The sequence below is a fragment of the Lissotriton vulgaris genome, chromosome 5 (assembly GCF_964263255.1).
Source record: "Lissotriton vulgaris chromosome 5, aLisVul1.2, whole genome shotgun sequence".
NCBI classification, from domain to species: Eukaryota; Metazoa; Chordata; class Amphibia; order Caudata; family Salamandridae; genus Lissotriton; species Lissotriton vulgaris.
Window position 1 is genome coordinate 996355231 of NC_141693.1, and position 19834 is coordinate 996375064.

Consider the following 19834-nt stretch of genomic DNA (forward strand, 5'->3'; position numbering starts at 1 on the left):
AGCTGTAACTTTACTGGTGGGTCCCTCTAGCATATGGGTTCACAACAGCACAGCAGTACAGGTTTAGCAAGACCCGCACAGCACTCAGCACACAGCTCAGTCTATGCTGCCCTCTCTTGGCATACGGGGGTCGCCAAAAACAATCTTTTACACAGGTGATGGCCTGATTGGGGCTCTGCTGAATCCGCACACCTTGCATAATGAATTCTCATGGTAGAGCTCCCCACTGGACCCTGTTCTTTCTAGTGCTCTTCTCTTCCTCAGAGGGCACAATGGTCTTGGCAAGCAGGGAGGCGCTGCTGGTGTTCCAGGTTCCAAAGTAGGTGGTCTTGGTTTCCCTGGGGATGTCCCCTCACTAGCAGGCGTAGACCTCCAGTCCTGGTCACAGTCAGAAGTCCTGGTCACAGGCAGCCATCTTGCAGAGCTTCCTTTCCACTCACTGCCCATCTGTATGCTTGGCAGATGACACATTTTGGGGGATTCAACCTCTCCATCTTAAAGTCCTTTACGAAGCTGATTGTCCATACACAATTCATGAGAGGGGCCAGAGTTCACACCTGGATTTCAGGCACGGTGGTATGTGCATCACAATGTTAATCCGAAACCCCCAACCCTACTCTATATGATTCTCTCATCAGCCCCATCTCCCTTCCTGAGATGTGTCCAGGCCCCTTCCTTGTGATCTATCACTGAGTCGAAGAGCAGTCTTTTGAAATGCAAAGGGAATCTCTTCCTTTCCCCACCAGTATGTGCCTCCCAGCTCACAGTAATGTAGTAATACACCAATCTGCCTGGGACGATTCCACTCCTCCTCATGTCTTCACCAGTTTGGCCTGGGCTTCCCAAAATGCAACCCAGGGTCCTCCATGCAATGTACCAGTGCAGGCACACCCACTCAGTGTATTTTCACCGCACACTTTCAGGCCAGCACTGTTCATCCATGCCTTGTATCCTTACATGTACCCATGTATACAATATGTACACTTCATATTGTACTCCACACAAGCATACATACACTCAGCACATGCTTTATCCACTCATGCACTGCACAGCCCTATTTCTCTCATGTAATTTATTCCTCTCGGCATACATACAATCAGTACATGTACTAACCACCCATGCACCGTACAGTACTGCTCCATACTTGTACTGTACCCTTCCCAGACACACATACAACCAATGTAGTCACTACTCCTGCCCCACGCAGCACTCCTCACCTTACCAGGCTTAGGCCAAGTGAAGGACTGGGTTATTTAGAACCCAGCGGTGCCAGGGCACAACACCTGAAACCTTCGTGGGTAACCTGCTCCGGCGTACGAATCACAGAGACACGGGACACTTCCTTCGGCGTCAAAGATTCAAGGTTTATTTGCTGCAGGGAAACACAGAAATCACGGAAGTACAACAAGTGTAGTTCAGAGCGTCTGCTTCAAATTGGTTCTGCGGATCGCTCCTTTTATACATGGTTATCCCATAGAGTTACATTGAACACAAAAGTTTATGACCCGGTTCCCATAATTATCCCCCAGAGGGGTCGCTTTGGTCACCTTGATACACATAAGGCCCGGAACATAAGTGCGGAAACATTTGGTGGTTCCCAACTGTAAAAACCCATCTTCCCAACATTAGTGCATTCCATTCGGCAATAAAACAAATCAAAATAGGAACAAGAACTGGTGTAGAGGAAGACGGAGACAGTGGGGAGATCGGAAAGGGTGTAAAAGGGGAAGTATCGAGAGACACGAGATACAGGCATCAAAGGGACGGGCCTAATGAGATGCACGGCTAAGACAATAAACCGGCACGGCGAGATGAGCCTCGAGCGGGGCCATCTGCCTTACAGTATCATCCCCCTCATCATAAAGACACTTACAAAAGACATGTGTCTTCCGCAAATATCTTGGGAGTCCCAGGGTCGCGAAGCGGACAGCGTCCGTTCGCTGGCTACTTGAGGGCAAGAGACAAAATGGATGCCGTATCTAAGATGGAACCCGTGGGTACAGATAGAAATGCCCACGTAACAAACGAACGGTTTGAGTTAGTGCAGCGAAACTGCGCACACTTACTAAACTCGTCATTTGCGGTTCATAGATACCAGACTCGACCATATTCGTGCGAGTCGAAAGCACCACTAACAATTGTCACGGAACCTCAGACGCTCCTTTTGCCCTCATGTAGGCAAGCACTAGTCGGAATCATACTCGATATTCATCAGACCATCTAAATGTTGCTGTAGCATAGCTCTGTCCAACCGAGTTCCCTTGGTAACATGCGGCTGTCTCATACACGTTGTAGCACAGAGGTCACACAAGGCAGGACCGCACTGCACACAAAGGCAACACGTGAACAGGAACCCCACAACAACTCCGATGATCATCAGAATCTTCCAACCCCAAGTCGACATCAGGCCCCAAAACCACCCAAGTAGCGTCCAATCCCCTACATCCACGTGTATGGATTCGGAGATCTTATGCAACTTAGAGATGGCTTGATAGACAGTCGGAGCATTATCAGGAATGAAAATGCAGCAGCTCGAATGGATCACCTTACATACCCCGCCTCGATCTGCTAAGATCACGTCTAAAACCATACGGTTTTGTAACGTCATAAGTCTATCCGCCTGAAGTTCTGTGGTGATATTACCAAGGGCACTGGCAGTAATGTTAGCTGTCGATTCTACCACTCGAGTCAACTGTCTCAGGTTCCTACTATTAACCATAGGTCCCCAAAACGGGAGGAAACCCTTGAAAAAGTCTCCTGCCTCTTGACCGGCAGTGTCCTCTTCGCTAATTACGCCTCTCACAACTCTAGTCTTGTGATAATCTGCATCTACGGTAAACGTTGGAGGCAACAAATTTGCGATGAAGCACGAGCCCATGAAGTCAGCGGGCAACCATGCGTACGCGCGATCATGGCAGATAAAGTATGTACCCTTGGCAGCCAGAAACACAGGGGACGAGACCATCGGCAGAATGTAATTTTCAGTGCAAGCACTCTCTCCAAGTCGGGCTTTCGATCTTCGACCACGACCCATGAGGCAAAAATTACCAATGTGGGGTACGACCCATATCGGAGGTGAGCCTTTAAGCTGTTTTTCACTACTGAACGCACTATACTCGCCTCTACTCAGGACCCTGTAAGCTTGTACCTCTTCTTCAGGAATAAGCGAGGGATCATAGATATCACTATCTAAATCCTCTATTGCTATAGACAAAGGTTTTTGATACGAAGTGGGACCAGAGTAGGGAGAGCCTGGTTCTCGAATGGGGTGGAAACCTAGCGCGCTTCGAAACATTGTTTGAAATGCTCGAGCAGACCCTTGGGAACTGTACGGTAACACCAGATATGGAATTCCTTTATCCGTAGTATGTGGCATCAACCCACACACCCAACAATTAGTAGTGTTAACCACTAACTGATGCTGGTGAAGGAGCTGAATAAAGGAATTATTGCGGAATTCTGCACGTCTAGCCTGCTCGTGTTCGGGTAAGACATGAAAAGAACGAGGAGAAGCAGTGGAGGTGAGTTTAGGGTCAGGGGTAGGAGTAGGTACGACAGAAGGTAAGAAGTAAGATATCATGTAATACACCCCACCCGCCAAAAATGCAGAAACAGTCAAAAATAATACAAATACTTGGAATATAAAACATTTCGTACGGCTAAGTTGCTGCAGCTTGAATCTTCGAGCTTGTGCTTCTTCCAAGTCCATCAGCTTCGAAAATGCCATTCCCTACGACCGTCCGCAACGTTTCTTGACGCACTTCGTTCTGTGTAGCAGTAGTCAATCCCTAGGAGTTCCCAGGAACCGACGGTCTTTAACCTAGCGTCAAGACCTACTAACCAGAAGGAAGTACGCGCGCGGCCCTACGGCCTTTATTGCACAAATATATATAGGTATATGCAAAAATAATGTCTCTCGGCTGTGGAAGCAAAAAGGTGTAAGGAACGAAGCTCAGTGAATATATACAAAAATAATCACAATAATACAAATGTTCAAACTGATCACGGAAAACGGGATTAGAGCAGTTGTCAATAAAGCAAAGCAGGATCTTTTATTAGTCTTTAGTGCTAGATCGCAAAAAGTATCGGGTTTTCCCAGGACGTGTCTGCTCGTCAAACAAAGGATCCTTTGAAGAGACAACGTCCTGCTGATCAGTTGAGTGTTCGGTTCTTGAGTCTTTAGATGACAATTGTTCAACAGTGTCTTTCTGCTGCACTGAGGATTCTCCGACAGGCTGTGCGTCGCTAAAAGGTACAAACGCCGGCAATCCTTCGGTTTCAGTTGATGCAATGCCTCTCCTCACCCACGGGTCTGCCGGCAAAGGGATAGGGACCTTTTTGGTGTGGGTGGCGTGCACCCAGTTTTTCCGTCCCTCAAGACGAACAGCAGTCCTCGTGGCAAGGAGAACCTGGTAGGGTCCAGTGAACCTCGGATCCAAATTGTTCTTGCGCGAAAAGTTGCGCGTCACCACCCAATCTCCAGGCTGGAGCTGGTGGCCTGGACCCTCCGTCTGCGTCGGCAGTGCGTCGTAAACCTGTTGGTGAATTAACCTCAGTTTAGCAGTCAAGTCATGAAGATAATCGATCAGCATTGGATACTCAAGATCACAGAACATACCCGGCCTAGGAACCCCCCAAACATTCGCAGGACGACCGAACACTATTTCATAGGGGCTAAGCCCTACTCGGGAGTGTACAGTCGCCCTAGTTGACAGTAATGCTCAGGGTAAAGCGTCAGGCCACGAAAGACCAGTCGTAGCCTGAATCTTTGCTAGTTTCAGTTTAAGGGTGCCGTTATACCCCTCAACCAAACCAGCTGACTGGGGATGATTGGCACTATGGAATTTCTGATTAATTCCAAGGCCCTTACACACGCTCTTCATCACACTTCCCACAAACTCACTTCCGTTATCTGACCACACGACTCTAGGCATTCCGTACCGAGGAAAGTATTCCTTCAGTAGGATTTTCGCAGTAGACAAAGCAGTATTGTCTTTGAGAGGATAGGCCTCGATCCATCGGGAGAATGCGCAAACCACTACTAAAACGTATTTCAGGTTATTGCATCGCTCCATATGGATGAAGTCCAATTGAATCACCTCAAAGGGACATGAAGGGGGAGCAAAACTGCCAGGAGGAGTTGGGGTTCCCTTGCCAGGATTGTACATCATACACACCATACAATTTTTGACCAGACGTTCAGCACATTTTGTGATACCGTCATTCTTCCACACAGGGGACAGCAACTTACAAATACCTTTCGCGCTAATATGTGCTAACCCATGCGCCATTGTCACAACGGCCAGCACATACGCATCAGGCAACAACCATCTTTTCTGATCCGACAAATCAATCCAACAACCATCCGCATCCAACTTTCCCGTACTTTCTTCCCACTTCATCTTTTCAGTCTCGGTGGCCTCTTTCTGAATTTCTTTCACACTTTCAATAGTGTCTTCGCACATGCTCGGCTCTATAGGCCACCTAACCGAACTCGTCACGTACATTCGAGTGCTAAGGTTCCGGGCAGTCTCCCTAGCAATCTCATCCGCAAACGCATTACCACGACCAACATCATCCGTCACCTTACGATGCGCACTACATTTAACAATCGCTACCTGCTTAGGCAACGTCAGCGCATCCAAAAGATCATTCACAAGTTGGCCATGCTGAATCTTCGTACCATGCGATGTCAGAAAACCTCTCTCTCTCCACAATCGTCCAAAACTATGTGCAACACCAAACGCGTATTGGCTATCGGTAAACACATTCACACGTTTTCCTTTCGCTAACACACACGCTCTGGTAAGAGCAATCAGTTCTGCAGCTTGGGCAGAATTCTGATTCAATCTTGCAGTCTCAACAACAGTATTCAACGTTACAACAGCATACGCAGTAGTCACATCGCCATTCGGCAACTTAAAACATGACCCATCCACATACAGTGTTCCATCTGGGTCTTCCAATGGGGTGTTTTTAAGGTCCACTCGACCTTTTGTTTCCTCCTCTGTCCTCAAATAACAATCGTGTTCTGTTATTTCATCTGACTCTGAGCTAATTGGTAACAAAGTTGCCGGGTTCAGGACATTACAACGTTTTATTTGAATGTGGCTTGCCAATAGCGTCAACTCGTACCCAGACAACCTCGCACTCGTCAAGTGCTGAGTTTTTGTACGATTCAAAAGAGTGTCGACTGCATGCGGAACCATCACCGTAAGCATATTATCCATGACCAATCCTGCTGATTGTCGGATGGAGACCGCAGCTGCCGCTGTTGCTCTCAAGCAACTCGGCAATGCTCTAGCTACTGGGTCCAAGGTCGAGGAAAAATATGCACATGGACGTTGCTTACCACCAAAGGGTTGCGTTAAAACACTCAAAGCACAACCTTCCCGTTCATGAACATATAGTGTAAACGGTTTACTGTAGTCAGGAGTACCTAACACAGGAGCCGAACACAATGAATCACGTAATTCAGAAAAACTTTTCTGACATTCTTCCGTCCATGGTAAAGGAGTCGAAACATCCTTGCACGTAAGAGCCACTAATGGCTTCGCTAGCAATGAAAAGTTAGGAATCCATTGCCTGCAGTACGACGTGATACCTAGAAAGGCACGCACATCTCTTTGGGTTTTTGGCACAGCCATTCGTGCAATTGCAGCAATTCTCTCTGGGGTCAACCTCCTTCCCTCCTTTGACAATAAGTGACCTAGATAGGTTACTTCTTGACAACAATATTGGAGTTTAGAAGGTGACACCTTGTGATTTAACTCGCAGAGATGTCGCAGCAACGACACCGTAGCAATTTTGCAAATGTCCTGAGTATCAGCAGCCACCAATAAGTCATCGACGTATTGGATTAAGGCCGCACCAGCCGGCAACTTGAACGCATCCAGTTGACCCTTCAAGGCTTGACTGTAAATCGATGGACTTTCACAGTAGCCCTGAGGAGCGCGTTTAAACCGGAAGCTGCGTCCACCGAGGGAGAAACCGAAAAGGTCTCTACTCTCCTCGGCAACCGGGATGCTAAAGAACGCATTCTTCAAGTCAATCACCGAGAACCACGATGCAGAAGCTGGAATCAGAGTCAGTAGTGCCGTGATGTCAGGCACAACGGGGAACTGAGGAATCACAATTTTATTAACCTCCCGTAAATCGATAACAAAACGATAAACAGGTGGTTTCGAAGGATCAGTACGTTTAAGAATGGGCAGTACAGGGCTGTTGCACACGTTTCCCCGAGTCTCTTCAATGACGCCTTTCTCGATCAGATCATAAATGATCGCTAACAGTGCTCGTTCACCATCAAGAGAGATACGGTACTGGGGAATACGTGGCAATCGCACATTAGATTTCAACTGAACAACATAAGGGGAGATGTCAAGCAGGCCCACATCATTGGGACCTGTCGCCCACAAAGACGCAGGAAGAGAACTCAATTCCGGTGGAAGCTTATCGAGGGACAAATACATAGGTGAGACAACTCTCTCTCCCAACGTAAGCTTTACACCCGCAGGAGAACAATACAAAGTTGCATACAAACGTTTAAGCAAATCCAGACCCAAAAGATTTTCACCACAACCAGTAGTCAAAATCAACGGTGCTTCTAGCTCACAAGGCCCAATTTTAAGGGGCAAAGGGCGCAAAACTGGATTGCTAACGGGGGCGCCAGAGAATCCAACGGAAACATTTGTTAAGCCAGACAAAGGTGCGCCAGGGAGTTTCGAATGCTTAATGGAGCTTTTCGCTGCACCAGTGTCCAACAGAAAAGGCTCAACGACGCCCGATGTAGCAACTGTGACGTAAGGCCCTCTCTGATCAACCGGAACTGATACCACTCCCTCTCCTTGTCTTTGGCAGTCCTAGTAATTACTGTCGTCAGTTCCCTGATCGACGTAATAATCGTCTACATTGTACTGCGCAGATCGTCCTTGCGAAGATCCGCGTTGATCAAAACAGTTGTTAGAATTAGATGAATTATCTGAACGATCATTTTGAACACCGCGACCCCTACCACGTGATGTCTGTTGAGAACCACCACGACCTCCTTTAGACGAATTACCACTATTACGATCGTTCAAAACAGGGCAATTGAATTTAATGTGTCCCTCCTGTCTACAATAAGCACATTGATTGTACCCTAATGACGATCTTTGAAAAGGGGAGTCATTACGAGATTGTGATCGGTTCGATTGCGGCTGTGATCTATTTTGTTGCGAAGTATGCTGATTCGAACGTGGAGGATATGCTTGCTGAAGCAACACTTTAGTTTTAAGCTCTTTCGTCTTTTTATCAGCGCAGTCGTTCTCTTCTTTCTCTCTGTTCTCATAATATTGCGCCGTGGCCAATATCTGAGCTGAAGTAGAAACGGCCCACGCACTCTCTGAATTCTTTAATTTATTGCTCAAATCGGGCAATAAGTTGGAAACAAATTTGTCCACGAACAACCTTTGACCACCCTCAGTGCTCATATCCTGACCACTATGATCAATGAATGCCTCCTCAAACCTCGTAAAGAAGTCGGAGACACTCTCGTCCTTCTTCTGTTTACAAGCTGATAATTTGTCCCAATTTACCCTCATAGCTGGCATAAGAGTTTTCATTAACGTTATTATTCTTTGAGGAAGATCAGCAATCAGCTGCTCAGGTTTAGCACCACCAGTTTGTCGGGCATCCGCCGCTACTATGGCAGCCCAAGCACCACCTAATTCATTCGGATGGTTTTCCTGACGAATCTTAGCCCATACCGGTTGCGGTACAACATTGCCAAACAACATATCAATATCGGCAAGATTCATTATCGTAGCATCTACGAGCTGCGATAATTCCTTGTAGTACCCTGCAGGATTTTTACGAGGGTCCGGCAGAGATTGCTTCACCTGTAACACTTCTGAGCGTTTCCATGGCAAATGTATCCACACTCTCTGGAAATGTGCCAATACCGGGGGGTTCGCCCCAGGATTAGCTGGCATCCACACTGGTGGAACTTCACGCATAGGAAACTGACCAGACTCATCTGGCTGTCTTTCAACATCCTCAACAAACAAGGCTTGAGGTATGGGAGTGGGACGGAAAGATAGCAACCGCTCAACAGCACGTCGAACGTTGGTATCCACTTTCAGTCCAGTTGAGAACTGAAGCTGTAGATCAGACAAAGCAGTCAGCACCTCGTCAGGTGCGTCGGCCGATATCTGATCGCGTAGGACCTTACACATTTCCTCGAACACAAATCTTTGAGTTGGTATATTGAATTGACAAAATGTGTCGAGTACAACACGTGGCGGATTTCGAAGAGGATGCATCATCCAACCCATCGCCATATTATATAGCGAAGCGCGTTCTCTGTTACCAGGAAGCTGACTACGTCTCTGTGGACCATCCGAACCAGCAGACCCAAGAACAGGTCCAAGCGAATGAAAGAAGCTAGCCGCAAGAGGAGAATTACGACTACGAGTAGAGGGAGAAGTATAGGACACAGGACTAACAAGTGAAGGAGTAGAAACAGAAGCAACAACAGGAGTTAACAGAGCAGGTGCAGTAGCGGGAGCAGGAGTATGTGGAAGCGGAGGAGCAGTAGGGATTGCGACAGGCAAAGGAGCAGGAACAGTCGGAAGAACGGGTGCAGGTTGAGGAACAGGCAAAGGAAGAATAGGTGCAGGAACAGGTACAGGGGGAAGCACAGGAGCCGTGGTACCCTGTACATACGGAGGTGGCGATTTCATAAGATAGGACATCAAAGGATCCTCAACTTGTTCTTCCTTCTTATCCGACTCCGTAGGCAAAGCAGGATAGCATTTATCTACAGACATACGCTGTAGCCTATCAAACACTTCCTTTTCCTTAACCTCTTTATCACGCTGAAACTGCTCTGCTTTCTTTACAATGGTAGCAACATTATCTCGCTGATTTCGTTTAGTCTGTCTGATTTCTTTCTGTTTGGCTTCTTTACGCCACAACCGAAAGGCATCAAACATGGCCGGCCTTGACTTTCTTTCGAACAATTTAACCTCTAGGTTGTCTAAAATCGGGGTCTCAAAGCTACCATGAGGTGGCCAACGAAGGTCACCGTCCTTCTTCGTATATTTAATCCAGTATTCATTAAAAGTAATCGGGCCTAGCCCATGTTTACTGTACAGTTCATAAGTCGGAGTTCCAACCGGAGGTATCGGACACGAGTCCTCCAGTCGGGAATCCATACCACAAGGTCTGAAACAACTAAACAAAGTACTGCGACCAGGCATCTTGCACACTAGCCGAGTTTCACAAACTTCAAGGGTTACGGGATTTACCAAGTCCCAGCAAAAAGCAAAAACCCTCGGTTTTTGGCGGCTGCAGTCGTCAAACAACACAACAAAATACGCTAGCAAAGTGTCATCGACAAAAACACTCTCACAGCGTCAACAACAAAAACACTCGCTAAAGTGTCAACAACTAAGGACTCTGGGAGCGACCCACAAATACTTAACTCAAAGATCGATGGCGTCACCAGGAAGGCCCGTCAATCGTCTCGCTCTACCAAGGTCTACGCCAGGCGCCAAAACAGGTCTACAGTCAGGGCAGCAGTCCGTCGCAGCCGTCAGGAGGCGGGAATCTTCGCGGGAAAAGTCTTCGGGCCACTTATTTCGACAACAGGATCGATGAAGCGGGGTGCACCTTCCCTCGGAGATTTCACACGAAGTTCCTCACGATCGTCGGGCTTGGACCGGTACCACTGATGCAGCCCCACGTTGGGCGCCAACTGAAGGACTGGGTTATTTAGAACCCAGCGGTGCCAGGGCACAACACCTGAAACCTTCGTGGGTAACCTGCTCCGGCGTACGAATCACAGAGACACGGGACACTTCCTTCGGCGTCAAAGATTCAAGGTTTATTTGCTGCAGGGAAACACAGAAATCACGGAAGTACAACAAGTGTAGTTCAGAGCGTCTGCTTCAAATTGGTTCTGCGGATCGCTCCTTTTATACATGGTTATCCCATAGAGTTACATTGAACACAAAAGTTTATGACCCGGTTCCCATAATTATCCCCCAGAGGGGTCGCTTTGGTCACCTTGATACACATAAGGCCCGGAACATAAGTGCGGAAACATTTGGTGGTTCTCAACTGTAAAAACCCATCTTCCCAACATTAGTGCATTCCATTCGGCAATAAAACAAATCAAAATAGGAACAAGAACAGGTGTAGAGGAAGACGGAGACAGTGGGGAGATCGGAAAGGGTGTAAAAGGGGAGGTATCGAGAGACACGAGATACAGGCATCAAAGGGACGTGCCTAATGAGATGCACGGCTAAGACAATAAACCGGCACGGCGAGATGAGCCTCGAGCGGGGCCATCTGCCTTACAGTATCATCCCCCTCATCATAAAGACACTTACAAAAGACATGTGTCTTCCGCAAATATCTTGGGAGTCCCAGGGTCGCGAAGCGGACAGCGTCCGTTCGCTGGCTACTTGAGGGCAAGAGACAAAATGGATGCCGTATCTAAGATGGAACCCGTGGGTACAGATAGAAATGCCCACGTAACAAACGAACGGTTTGAGTTAGTGCAGCGAAACTGCGCACACTTACTAAACTCGTCATTTGCGGTTCATAGATACCAGACTCGACCATATTCGTGCGAGTCGAAAGCACCACTAACAATTGTCACGGAACCTCACAAGGGTGAGTTAAGTACACAGTAGCAGAACCTTTAAAAAGGTGAGTGAGCCTGTAACCCTCACTTCAGTGACACAGGCAGGGACATAGGTCCTGTTCACTATTACTGATCACTACACAGTCTGCTGCCACCTCCGTGCTCCTGCCTGCTGTTTAACCCCTGGTGAAGGCGGTAGCCTTCCACCACTCTGAGGGTAGCACTTTGGGTGCCCCTCCCAGTACAACAAGACCACAATCCAATGAGACAGGCCTATGTCATGGAGCACATGCATGATCCTTGGTCCCCTATGAAAAAAAAATCAGCATTATGGATCCAGACATCAGTACAGTTGGGTACCCAGGGCAGGGGGACACATCTTTACTACTAGGGTGTTTTTGTTCCGACGTACATGTTCTATATAAGGCTTCTTTACTCCAATACTTTTTTCTTAAAATATTTTCTTTTTAATACTCACAATCTCCTATTGGAATATATCAATTTATAATTAGCAATCAGGTTTGTTTGTCAACTTTCTTTCTTTTTGGATTGAAGAAGGCTGATAGGTCTGATCAGCGAACATCGTTGAAATAATGGGAATTTCTTTTCAGAATTTGGAAGGCTATTTGTTGGTGGAAATCCCTCGAAGCTCCCACTATATACAATTATGTATGTCTTGAGAGTACTGGTTCTATTTGCAAAGTGAGGGCCATCATGGTGAACGCAATGTATTTCATTATGGTTGTCAGCATTTAAATGAGGGCGTCTTCATTGTCTAATCTAGCAAATGCTTGTAAATCTTTTAAAATACTGTTTCCACTTTTGATGTCCCATCGATCTGAACAGGAATGAGGTATTATTATGTGAGCTCTTTCACACATAGAAAATCTTCAATAACTCTGCTGGTTTCATGATCTGATAGGGAATCTTTTCCTAAAATCACACCGTCCAGTGCTCTCTGAGAAGAAGATTGAGGTTGCAGTTCTTAAACCTCAGGGAATGGCACAGCATTAACAGGAATTTAAGGCCTGAGTTAGATCTTGGTAGACAGGTTACTTCCTCACAACGGTGATGGATACCCTATCTGCCGAAATATAAATCCCATAGGATATAATGAGATTTATATTCAGCGAACAGAATATCCTTCACCATTGCGATGGAGTAACCTGTCAGCCAAGATTTAAATCTGGCATGTAGTCTCCATTCAATAACAGCAACTTTGGGAGGTATTGCCCTTCCCGATATTAAAAAATATTATTGGGCGGCCCACCTGGCTGTCAATAATCATGGCACCTACGGGGTTCCTGACGACCCAGGCTATCGGATGGACAGGTGGCTCCTCCCGGGTGGGAATTATAATAGAGCACTGTACTCCAAACCAGTGAGAACTCCACTGATGGGCCCCACCGGGCACCCGGTGACCATTTGGCGTGCTGCCTACAGATCTTTGGGATGGAAGGGTAAATTGACAATGGCCACCCCCTTGTGGGATTCCGAGAAACTGGGAAACCTGTGGCGAACAAAAGGATTTGACAAGTGAGACATAATTGGGATCTCCCGCATCCAGAATATGTGGGAAAAGGGGAACAATAAAACATTTGCCTCCCTTTAGGCCCAGCATGAGCTGACCGACTCAGAACATTTCTGTTACAGACAGATAAGACATGCCTTGCGCTCCGCTATAGCCATGGGCTCCTCTCCCCCGAGTCCTCTCCACTGGAAAATAGGATACTAGAAGACCACCTCCCAGAGAAAACTATTTTGTTGATATATAACAAACTAATCTATAATATGGATGACCCCCTCACACAACTACAGCAAAAATGGGTAGCGGACGGTATCGAACTGGATGACGAAGACTGGCAGGAGGCCGTGTCCTCCCCTAGAGTGGTGGCTATCCCGAAAAGACTGCGATTGGTCCATCTAAAAATCCTGCATAGAATATTTATGACGGGGTCCAGGTTGGTATTGATGGGGAGGGCGTCCACTGGGGACTGTCGTAAACGGTGTGGCCAGCTGGGTACGTTCTTACACATCATCTGGTTGTGCTCTCTCGTTCAGTCCTACTGGAGGGAAATTCACGGGGTGGTGGGGAAGGTCCTGGGAATCCATAATTTCCAAGAGGTACGTAGGTGTTTGCTCAACATATGGGAGCCAACTGATTTAAACACACCCCAAACACAGTGGACTACACTTGGATTCATGGTGGTCAAAAGGAACATTGACCAAGCTTGGGGAGCCTTAGCCCTTCCCACTCTGAAAGACTGGAAAACGAGCATGGACTGGTGCATGTTCCGTGAGAAATCAGTCTACCTGGCTCATGGCTGCCCTAAGAAATGGTCCCGTATATGAGGGCCATGGAATTCCTATAGAGGGAACATTTGCACCCCACCGCATTCAATATCTGCTGATGACTTGCTATCTCCCTGAACTGTCCCAAAAATGTAAAATGTGCAAAATGGTTATCATATGAAAACTATTGATGAGATTTATTGTGTCATTGTAAGATATGCTGTTTTTCGATGATTGTTAATAAAAAATAAAATTAAAAAATAACAGCAACTTTGTATCAGCATGAGGATCCATATTAAAATGAAAAACTCTCCAATAACAATACAGAATAAGACCGTGGTGGTCTAAGATACCTTTAATGAAACCCGCAGCAAACAGCAACCCATTTGTACATGTTGGTATGTCATCTATTCAAAGCAGAATAATTTTTATAAAACGTTATTTCTTGAAATGGAGATTTTCAATGTAAGTTGGCAAACAGGACGGCTTGTAATACATTATAACAGTAGTTGAGACAGTTTTCAAGAAACCTTTTCCAAAATTCAGATGTCACTGGACTTCTGCCACGTGTCTAGGGAAAGTCATGCTTTATGGAAGAGGAAACCTCTCACACATAATAGTGTCATGCTTCATCATCTGCATTCTCAGCCCCACCCTGGTAGAATAATGCCACCAGGGCAGACTCAACCTCCTCGAAGACTGTAAAGTGACATTATTGTATGTGTGAGATTTCCTCTTTCATAAAGGATGACTTTCCCTATACACGTGGCAGAAGTCCCATGATATTCGAAATTTGGATTCTTGAAATGTTCCAGAACTAGGAGGAAACAATACTTTTCATGCATTCTTCTACAATTTCCTTTACGCTTCCGTACCCATTTTTGTGACTCTGCCATTCTTTTTATTTTCAATAAACCTGAGATCCAAAATTTAGACATCACAGAATGGAGAATAGCCTTTTACGAATTAAGCTTGAAAAACCTTTAGTAATCATGGATTTCCTATTTACATTGAAGGAGGTAACTAATATTGCTTTGGACATCTATGTATAATGATTGTTTTTTTGAGTGTGTCATCAAAATCTGCTAAAAGATCCAGGTAATCAGGATCCGCTAAGGGCACTAAAATGACAGGTTCTCTGGGGGGAAACACACCTCATCCCGGCAGCAGGGGTAGGATTTCTAACCCCCTGGACCAAGGACTCAGTTAGTGCCCAAAACAATTAGAAATCCAATTGGACTGCAACCCATTGAAAACCTGCTGAGAAATACTGCGCAGGAAATGTACCTGGTGACAGTCAGTCCCACAAGATAGGTTCAGAGACACATTGTAACTCCAAATCCTCTTTCGTTGTTGAATAACACACTCAAATAGCACTAAGAAACCCGACAGAAACTTTTAAAGTGTTTATTTTAAAATCCTATCTCAAGGCATAAATTGTGAATGATAACCACACTGAATACTAAAATAAATGTAATGATGCATGTCATGGTCAGCAAAAACAGCAAGAACATTTGTAACATAGTAACAAGTTCCTAGTATCCTAACAACCTAAAGCTATTTTTGGGTGCTATGCTAAATGTTACCAGAAGCAGTAAATAGCAAGCCTGTGTTTTGGATTTCTTAAAGATCCCACAGCATTCCTGGTTGGCAATGGATACCGACGTGACCTCTTGCTTGATAGTCCTAGTGGGAAGTCCCTCGTACTTATAATCAGATACCTGCGGTTTTATAGAATCTGGTTGTGGATCTTTATATTTATAGAACATAACTATTTTCAGACAATAAAGTATTAAAAAGACTAAACAATCATGCCGATAAGTGTGTCATCTCGATTCACATCATTATTACAAGCGCCTATAATGACAACAATGAAAAGTATCAACTTATACAGTGAGTTGTTATGATGTTATGGAAGCTTCCAAAACTGAAAACTATAAAAGATGTCATCCTAGATGGTAAGCAGACAGGCTGCCAACATTTCTGCAACTGTCTTCGAGATTCACTCTTTCCAAACAGAAATAGAAGACTCTGAAAGCAGGCAAAGGATGCAAATAGAAGAGACAAAAACAGGAACTGCCAGGGGGTTTACAACACTGGCGATTGTAATAGTGGCGGAGGTGGTCGTTGTATTGGCAGTTGTAGTGATGCATTGCACTTGAGTTTAGACAGAGGATTAACAAAGAGTTTTTGTTTCATTTACTTTAGTGAAAAAGATACTTTATGTTTAGAAGAACCCTGAGGTGACAAAAGAGTGATTGTGACAGAAAGTGTGATGATATTCTGTTGTTTTGAGTTGTAAATAACCATTCTTGCATTGCAATGGAAGCACCCCATAGAAGACCGATTGATAACCCAGACAGACAATACTATGTGGTGACAGAGTAATCCTCCGAGGAGCCACGTTTTCAGTATATTTTAAGAATTACAACAAAATGTCTATCTGACTGACAGGTAAAGAGGTCTGTAGGAAGACCTCAAGTTTGCCTGAGTGCTAGAAGTGTAGTGGGCACCATAAGATCAAAAACATAAACTACTCCTTGCAGCATTATTCATTACAGTGATTAAAATAGCAAAGCAGTTTTTTTCACACTATTTCACGGTTGCGTATCATTCTTTCAGCAACAAAAATAACACGAAATGTTGCAAAAGCCACAGTTGTTTACTGGTATTGTGTATATCTCTTGTGACAAATCTACCAAACTCTCTTCATCATTTATGTGAAATGCATTTTGACAAGTTTAGCATAACGTTCTTTAAAAACCTCATTTGGCACCATTTGTTGCTCAGCTGTTGAATAAAGGTGGGCATATGTCACGTAATTCCACTGATTGTTATCACATGTAATTACCTAAGAACTCCATGAGATTACGTGCAATTATGCAAGAGAAGAGTCATTCTGCATTTACCACTATTTCCAAAATATGAGGGGGGACGTAACAAATGTGCTCTTGATATACGAATTTTGACATGATTGGCAAACTAACGATGGATTGGAATGCGGCCTAAGTAGTTACCAGTGGCTGAGATTCCTTCAAGCATTCCATTCATCCATCACATATTTTATACTTTAGTGTGTCGCCAAGAGGTTCCCGTGCACTCTGTCACTAGAACCAAGCTATACCCGGCGGATGAGACAATAGCTAGGAAAAAATCAATCCTGGGTTGCTTGTGTTTGTGTTGCAGTTCAAGCTGGACTATTCCAACTTGAGCAGGGTCAATACTAATTTGCATATATATTTGGGTCCAAACTCAAGTGACATGGTGAGCAAAATAACGAAGTAATTGCCAATGGCTGAGATTAATTCTTAATTCAAGTATTCCATCCATCACTTATTCGTATACTTTAGTGCAAACAGGACCTCGGCAGGATGTGAAAGAAGCAGTCTGACATTTCAGTTTCAACTTCATACAATTTAAAATAAAAACACTCTGAATGTGATATTTATATAACCAATAAGAATTCAATGATATCACTGTTCGTTAGTTATTTGTATTGATGCAAAACGCTTCCTGGTCTTCTAATTCAATTGGTTATTACACCTTGTTTGCCTACTCCAGTGTCTAATGACCTTTAGATACCACCATTGATACAATCCCTGACCTTTCTTCAAATCTTATCCTCACCGGAGAGCTATCTAGTGTGACAGGTGTATGGCACACGTGAATTATTGATTGAAATTCTCTACCAATCATTTGTTAAATCTGTAGTGTAAGGAGGAGCAGCTCGTCCTAAGTGGTGGAGGCGAGTTGTCTCGCCTGCTGTGAGCGGAGCAAGTAAACATTAATAAATAAAAAAGGCATCATATTGTGATTTTATTTTGCCACCAGCTCGTGCTGTATACAGAGCTAGTGTGAGGCAGGTGGACGGGACTGAATGCTGCTATTGCAGAATTACAGCTGGCCCTTTCAGTGAACTTGTCCAGTTGGCAGGCTGGCTACCTGGGGCCAGCCCAACATGTTCACTGTACGCCCAGCAATGCTTGGACTGTGAGAACAGACAGGGGATTTCTGGCACAGGCCCCCAGCCTTGAAATGAGCACTGGGGCAGCCTGCTCCCACCAATCCTGGAGCTGCTGTCATGCTGAAAACAGCACAGGATTGGTCAGGATTCGCATTCCACTGGGTAAGAAGGGAAGTCCTTCCCTTTTCTGCTTGTGGATGTCACACCACCATCGCTGGGATTGCCGCACAGGGCAGGAGTATCATTGTGGTGAGTTGGCCCCATATTTTTGTATTGCCACTCACTATGGAGTGTAAGGTACCTTATCCCCTATTGATAGCGTTTTACTTCCCGACATACTGATAAAAGCATTCTTAAATCGAGTTCTTTTCATGGTGCGGAGTTTTACCAACATCATTGTCATGAATCCATGCAAATCAGTTACAGACGTTCTACTAAATGAGTTGTTCTTTCTCCTTTTAACAAATATTTCTGTGTTAATATTTCCATGTTTTCTCCTCTCTCTATAGAAACATGGTTTGAAGGTGTATTTCCGGGACCCCCATTCTTTCACGCCAATGTTGGAGCAGGGCGTGGGAGGGAAGCCACCAAGGTCTCTCCTCCTGGGATGCGATATGGCAGAAAACCAGAGGAATATTGCTAAATTTTCTCAGAAAGATGCAAAGGTTTGTGAAGAATAACTTATTAAAAGTCATTTCATTTTTTCTGATGAAGGATAGTTTTTATTTTCCTTTAAATAGAAATACGCTATTGTATTGATATATTTGAGCATGGTGAGATACAATAAGCTGCTTCAACAACACAGGTGTCAGTTAAAGGTACATTGGAAACATGTAAAACTCATTGAAAAGAAAGGTCTTAGCTCATAAAGATGCTAATACTGCCTATTCATTATAGAGTTAACATATGCAGCTGCACTATATCAGGACCGCTACACAGAACGATTTTGGTGTTTGTATTTTTTATTTGCTTAATTCAAGTCTCTTCTTTTTCTTAATTCTGTTCAACTAATAGATGACATATGTATTTGGCCCACATAACCTGTACCATAAAGATATGGTGCATTAACATTTAAGAACACAGAGGACTCCTCTTCTGATTTAACGATTTGTAGCCTTCACTTTGGGAATTGTTTTGTCAAGTACCAATATTCCTTTAGTATTTATGATTTAAGCATGTTTGTTCTGATAGCATCCATTCATCGCAAACATGCTTTTCCCTTGACATCAGGAATTTGTTTTGCATGCTTATTTATTTCCTACAAATAATTTACAGTTGTTGAAATTGTTGTTGTTTTTAAAAAAAATATATTTTTATTGAGTTCTTGGCAAAGATTCAATAGCATAATGATTGCAAAATATCCCCAAAAAAATATTCACATTCCCACTAGATCTGAACATAATGAGCAAAGATACATCGAAATCGCCCAAAATAAGTACAGAACGCACAAAAATTAATATTTAAGCATAAACATGATATTCCAAATATCCAGCACTAAACATTTTTCTCAATCAAAATAATCTTTCCAAATTTTTGTAAATTTACGCAATGCTCCCATCCTTTTTGCAAACAAATATTCACTGCTCCTGACTCTCTTGATTTTTGAAAACACTCATCTGCTGTTGGAATTATTTCTGTTTTCCAATATTTAAGAATCATAGATCTGGCAATTACAACAATGATATACAAAAGCTTCACTAAGGAATCTTCCAAATTAAGCTCTGGATCAACCTCAAGTATAATTAACTTATTATAACTAGTAATCGTAAAATGTAAATATTGAGGCAATATAAAAAACATATTTTCCCACAAGACCTTAATTTAGGGACAAAAGGCAATGATATACGACCAATTAGCCAAATCCGGTTGGGTGCATCTAAAGCAATTAGACGACGTATTACTATACATTTTTGACATGACTGCAGGCGTATAATACAACAGCCATT

The 19834-nt window shown here is 44.4% G+C and overlaps 1 protein-coding gene across 3 annotated transcripts in view; it reads left to right on the forward strand.

Moving 5' to 3' along the window:
- PYROXD2 (pyridine nucleotide-disulphide oxidoreductase domain 2) overlaps positions 1-19834 on the forward strand; it is a 529340-nt gene that overhangs the window by 168447 nt on the left and 341059 nt on the right. For all 3 annotated transcript variants that reach the window (XM_086922605.1, XM_086922607.1, XM_086922606.1), the window contains one exon: positions 18398-18553. In XM_086922605.1, coding sequence (XP_086778731.1) covers positions 18398-18553 — 156 coding nt within the window. The remainder of the gene's footprint in view (positions 1-18397; positions 18554-19834) is intronic.